The sequence below is a fragment of the Malus sylvestris genome, chromosome 13 (genome assembly GCF_916048215.2).
Source record: "Malus sylvestris chromosome 13, drMalSylv7.2, whole genome shotgun sequence".
NCBI lineage: Eukaryota > Viridiplantae > Streptophyta > Magnoliopsida > Rosales > Rosaceae > Malus > Malus sylvestris.
In genome coordinates, this window is record NC_062272.1 from 27,022,279 (window position 1) to 27,028,643 (window position 6,365).

General features: G+C 42.5%; 1 protein-coding gene across 1 annotated transcript; it reads left to right on the plus strand.

Moving 5' to 3' along the window:
• Positions 1 to 3,893: 3,893 nt before the first annotated feature.
• Positions 3,894 to 5,119, plus strand: LOC126595406 (uncharacterized). Its single transcript, XM_050261712.1, has 2 exons — positions 3,894 to 4,288; positions 4,378 to 5,119. Exons 1-2 carry the CDS (start codon positions 3,894 to 3,896, stop codon positions 5,117 to 5,119), a joined length of 1,137 nt encoding a protein of 378 aa, XP_050117669.1.
• Positions 5,120 to 6,365: the final 1,246 nt, after the last annotated feature.

Genomic DNA, 6,365 nt, shown 5'->3' on the forward strand with positions numbered 1-6,365 from the left:
GTGTGATTCAAAATAAAAACACAAACACATAGCCAAAAAAAATTCTTTTAGCCGTGCCCTCCCTAAGAGTCAAAACCCCAAAATTTGTTCTAAACTCATTCTTCATTCATGCATACAAAACACTTTTTGCATACATATCTTTCTCAACTATTGATTCACATTTTTCAACTATTGAAAAACAAAAGATAAACATATTTTGAATAAAGCAACAACATGTCATACATAATATTAAAACCCATATGCATAAAATCCAAAAAGACACATCATACATAAACCTTTGGCTCTGATACCACTTGAAGGGAAATCTATGAGATTCATATGGGATTTCTAGTGACTAGCATGCATATACAATTCAAAATTTATATACGAAAGCAACGGAAGCATGTTATCAGATAATATCAAAGCAATAGTCACATAAATCCCCTTCAAGATTCATAGGTTTATGTAAGATGCATCAAAGACAAATTTATATAAGAACGAAGTTTAGGAGTAGTTTTATACCTCTTGATCTAGATCTTAGACCAAGGATGGACCACCTCCAAGACCTTTGCTCCTTGAACTCCTTGAGCCTAGCCTCCTTCCTTGCCTCCTCCACTTTGTTTACAAATGAGTGCTCCTAGGTTCTCTTCAAGTCTCCAAAGTTGAAGACCTCTAAAGATCCTCACCCACTAGTGTAGCGAGAAGGATGAAGGAATAACCAAAGGGAGAAAAAAATGATTAGCTAAAATCTCCCTATGGTGGCCGGCCTTTGGTGTTGAAGAGAGAGTTATTTTCTTTTTCTCTTTTGTTGTTTTGAACACCCAAAAACCCTAAATGAAAAATATCTCTATAAAGTTCCTTTTATAGAACAAAGAAACCTAGTCAACCACTTGACTTCCTCTCTCTTCCTTTCCCTTTATGTGGCCGGCCTCTTTAGTGTTGTTTGGGCTTTTGGGCTTTTATCATTTCAAGTCATCTTATGCTTGAATAAAAGCCCAATGGGTTTAGGCCCAATGGGCCCAATTAAACCCGAACGTTTCTTTAAGCCCAAAACGACCTTATATCGTTTTTATGATTTCTTTAGACTTTCTAATTAATCACAACACTTAATTAATCCAATTAATTATTTCCATCATCCATTAATTGCTCACTACAATAGTGTATCGGTGAACAATCGTTTTAGGTTCTAATTAGCAAGGCAGTGAGGTGATTGGCACCAATCCAATTGATTATATTTAATCCAATCACTTAGTGAATTAAAACTTACTTTTAATTCACCTTCTTCTTTGACGACTACATTTAATCATCTAGAAGAACTCACAAGCCATGAGGGACATCTAACCATATATCATGGCTACCCAAGCTAATGTAGAAGTTGTTCGGAGAACCTATTCAGTTGGAATTACAATGCAATTCGATCCTTCTCTAAAACAATACTCTCAATCACATCACTAGGGTATGGATATGTTATGTCAAACCCCTAATGTGATTATTCCTTCTTATATGATTCAATTGAGTCGTATAGGAACGCTTTCCTTTATAACGCTCGATACTTCGGCCGAAGATTCCCGAATCATATCTTAGAGTATTCATCCTCTCTTAACGAGGATTAGAGATTCCTTGTTGCGCATTCACTTGCCTTCATGACTAAGTGGCTTAACCCCGACTATGCCGTGGACACCTGCGGATGGAGTGACTTCGACATAATCAAAGATCAAGTACTTAACCACAAGGCAACGATGATGCCTCAGGTCAAAGGACTACTTACATTATTCCAACAATTAGAGTTACTTACTTGACATGTGAGTAGACCTTCATGCAAGTACTCTCGTTCGATTGTGTTCAGTGAAATCATTCCCTTAATGAGCACCTACATACTTGTCTTAGTGTCACTACACGAATGGGATGAGACTTTCCATCCTTCTAATCGAAGCGGACAGAGTACATACCGGTCTATGCATTGTCAGTATCCCTCCGACAATCCTATGACCAGGAACCTTTTGGACATGATGGTTATGTGAAGAAGGTCTTTGTAGTCTAACATCATTAGATTACTTCTTCAATCGATCCATTGTCCATGGATTCACCATTTAGGACATATATCGTTTATAGAGATAGTCCTAAATAGTATCTTCGCCATTTGATGTATAAGAGTCATCTATACATCCATTTATTGTCCTGAAAGGTTTCTTCCAAAGATTGACTTTCAGGGCATATTTCCAACAAGGCTTTTGGCCTTGACCTAAGGTGTTAATTGTTTTGCAGGTGCATTTTCATCCAAGAAGAAGAAGACGGAAATTTGCATCCACAAATTGGTGTTTTCATTAAGAGTTTTGATTCACACGCTCGTAAAAGACTCTCGCATTCAAGGTTTTTGTTTTCTTGTTCATTTGTAGATTTTTTGTATGTTCTTATTCTTGGAATTTTTATTTATAAAAATTCATTGACAAAACATAAAAGAAAAGTACAATGACTAGAAACTCATAAACCACAACGAACGGAAATTCCAACGTTCAAAAATTAGGACCACGGTGATCCACGAGGCTAAACGGGACGACGAGTGGAGCGACACCACCCCCAAGGGACACCATCGTGGCTATGCCTACAGCAGCCACCACAGCGGTAGCCATCGTGGCAGCTCACAGTGAGATGGGGACTCACGGTAATGCCTCACCTTGCAACCACAAGCCCAGGTCCGTGCCACCTTGTAGCAGGAAGCCCAGGCTTGTGGCACAAAAGATCCTAGCACGGCCTAAGCTCAATGAGCCCAACCTGCAGCTGCAGTTGCCAAGGCAACAACCCAAGGCCCGCAGCCCAAAACACTGCACAGGCCCAAGCCACATTAAGACAAGCTTAGCGCCCACGTGCTCCATTAGCCCAGTCAATGCCCACGACCCGACCTGCTCTTGCAGTCTAACTCGAAGCCCAACCCACTCTCATGGCCTTCCAAGCAGCCCAAGTTAGTCTAAGATCGGTTCAACTATCCCGACTCTAAATTTCTAAGCCCACAATTGAACCAAAGGCATTTTGATCCTATTTATCCTTGGATTTGACATTTCCCAACTTAAATCTTGTGCCTGAAGTTTACCACACATCCGTTACTCAAGGAGACGTATTATATCCAAGCTTTTCCATCCTAGATGGCGAACAACACTTGTGTTGACAAGTCATAGGGTTGACGAGCACCCTTGCACAATAGACGACCTTGATGAATCAGCTCTTGCAGCGCACTGAGATACAACATGCCCTAGCGAGGTGTCCCGAAGTAGGACAAGGGCAAATGAAGAACCTCTCCAACAGCATCCCAGCAAACAGCCACTCGACCAACCATGAACCGAGCGTTCCGGCAGTGTACACTCCCAACTAGGCCCTCGAGATAACATATAATCTCGTCTTAGCTCACAGAAGAGCATGCACTCTCGGCCAGGCGAAGTGTTCATAAATGGCTAGGCCTAGAAGGAGCATCATCCACCTTACATAGAAGTAGGTAGCACGACGGATGGAGAGAAGCAGTCACTCAATCCGGCTCAAGTTCAATTGGCAGCCTACGAGGAAATCGCTCGTTTGCTTAGAACATACCAAATGCACCGCAATCACGGTATAGATGAGCCGAACATATAGAAGAGTAGCCTAGACTAGCAGGTCACGACCATGGATAGTTGAAGGCTCCGTTACCCCAACAAAGATAAATTCAAGAAGAAGTAGAAAGGTTATTGACCGAGCGATTGCATGATTTCTAACACAATGAGGTCATTGATGAGGCGTTACGAAAGAATATGACCAACATGAGTAGGTCCTCCTTCATGGACGAGATCAAGTAGGCAGAGCCTCCATGCAAGTTTAGTGTGCCACATTTCATATTCTTAAAAGGAGATGGAGATCCCGAGAGACACTTGAAGCACTAACAAAGCACGATGGTCCTTTATCGGAACAACAATGCCCTTATTTGCAAGTTATTTACCACCACTTTGCAAGGTGAGGCACAACATTGGTTCCACACCTTGTCGCCATGGTCCATCTGGAGTTTCAATGATCTTTCTTTGGTTTTCACCAAAGAAGATTCGTCCTATCGCTCAGTCAAGAAGAAGTCCGACCACTTGTTTAATGTGAAGAAGAACCCAAAGGAGTCGCTTCGTGACTACATGAAGAGGTTCAAAGCAGATAAGGCAAAGATAGTCGGATGGGACGACTCGATAGCAAGCGCAGCCTTCCAAAAAGGACTCCAAGCAAACCACTCACTGTTCGGAGAATTGATCATGAAGGAAGATCTAACCCTGGTAGAGAAGTATGTTATTTGGGACGAGGCTCGGTGAGTAGACAAAGCACCCGAGCAGCCTCGGAAAGATTTGATAGTGGCTTAAAAGAAAGAGGACGGAAGCAATACAATAATACAAGTAGGTATGAGGCCAAGCGTAAGGACCGATACCCAACTAAAGTAGGCCCGACACCCAAGAACTATTCTAAGTTCTTGATCCCGATCCACCAAATCTTTTGCGATGTCAAGAGCGAAACATGGTTCAAGCTACTGAAGCAATCAAAGGGAGATACTTCCAAGTTGGACCATACCAAGTACTACGTATTCCACCGAAGTCTCGGTCACATAACTGACGACTTCTACACTTGGAAGAATTACTTAGAGAAGCTTGTGAAAGAGGGTAAGGTCGACAGATACTTGGACAAGCCAGCTGTGCAGCCTAGAACGAATGCAGACACCGATGAAGAGTCGTCAGCTAAGACAATTTGGATTAATGGCATCGTCGCTAAATCCGAGCACTTGGAGGCCACCAACAATTCCAAGAAGAGGAAGATCCAACAGGAACTACTAGTCTCACAAGTCCAGGCAGTTGCCCAACCTAGACCCATCGTTAGTTTCACTAAGAAGGATGCCGTAGACGTCAACTTTCAGCACGATGATGTGTTGGTGGTATCTGTCAAACTGGCCTATGCCATAATTGGCAGAATGATGGTTGATAATGGAAGTGTAGTTAACCTACTTCAACTCTCAGTAATTCAGAAGATGGGCCTAGAAAGCACAATCATACGTCGAGTGGAGGTACTCACTAGGTTCAACGGACACACCTCGACTGCCATTGGCCACATCATACTTGACAGGAAAACACCGCCAGTTGTCTCAAAGTAGACGTTCATGATAAAGCTGGACGTCGTCACTTTCGTCAAGTATCAAAAAATTCGATTATGCATCTTGGAAGAAAGAGTCAGAGAAATTAAGTCTGACCAGGCCGCATCTCGACAATGCATTGTGCAAGTACTAAAGGAATCAAAGAAGAAAACCTTTACCCCGTATAGGCTACCAAGGTCCGAGGGGACGATAAACCTACTAAATAGCAACTACAGTAGACGGATTAAGAAGATGGTGTCCAAACCAACACGCCAATAGACGAGACGGGATAGAAACCCAAAAAGGACACCGACCACATCATTCTTGATCCCCAGCAGCTAGAGAAGACAGCTAGTATCAACTTACATCTAAGCCCGAAGGAAGAGGAAGATCTCACAACTTTCCTTAGGGAAAATCATGACATATTCGAGTGGTCACCTTCCGACATGCCTGGCATTGACCTTAAGATTGCTTGTTATAAGTTACACGTCGACCCTGTTGCCAAACCAGTGATCCAACAAAGAAGGCATTTTGCGCCCAAACAAGTGACAATCATGGAAGTGGAAATTGACAAGCTACTAGAGGCCGGATTCATAGAGGAGGTAGCACACTCAGCATGGCTTGCCAACGCTATGCTAGTAAAGAAGAAAGAGAATGACAAATTGAGGGTTTGCGTAGACTGCACCGACCTCAACAAAGCATGCCCAAATGATTCTTATCCACTTCCCCAAATCGATCTATTAGTATATTCAACTTCTGGGAACCAGCTGCTCAGTTTCTTAGACACATACTCCAGCTGCGACCAAATAGCCATGTATGAGCCCGACAAGGAGAAAATCGCACTTGTGATCGAGCGAGGCACCTACTGTTACAAGCTTAATCTCGCCAAATGCACATTTGGAGTATCTTCTGGCAAATTCTTGGGTTATCTAGTAACCCAAAGAGGAATCTAAGTACATCCCAAGAAAATCCGAGCAATCCTAGAGATGAAATCTCCAACTACCTTAAAGGAGATCCAAAGCTTGGCTAGATGAGTAACCGCCGTTAACCGTTTCCTCTCACGATCCACTGATCGATGCAACCCCTTTTTCAAGGCCATCAAGAGGGTACAACGAAACAAATGGGATGATGAGTGCGAAAGAGTTTTCTAAAACCTATAGAAGTATCTCACATCACCTCCTTTACTATTCAAGTAAAAGCAGCGGAGGACTTATACATCTACTTGGCAGTATCCAAAGTAGCAATGAGCTCTACCTTCATATGAGAA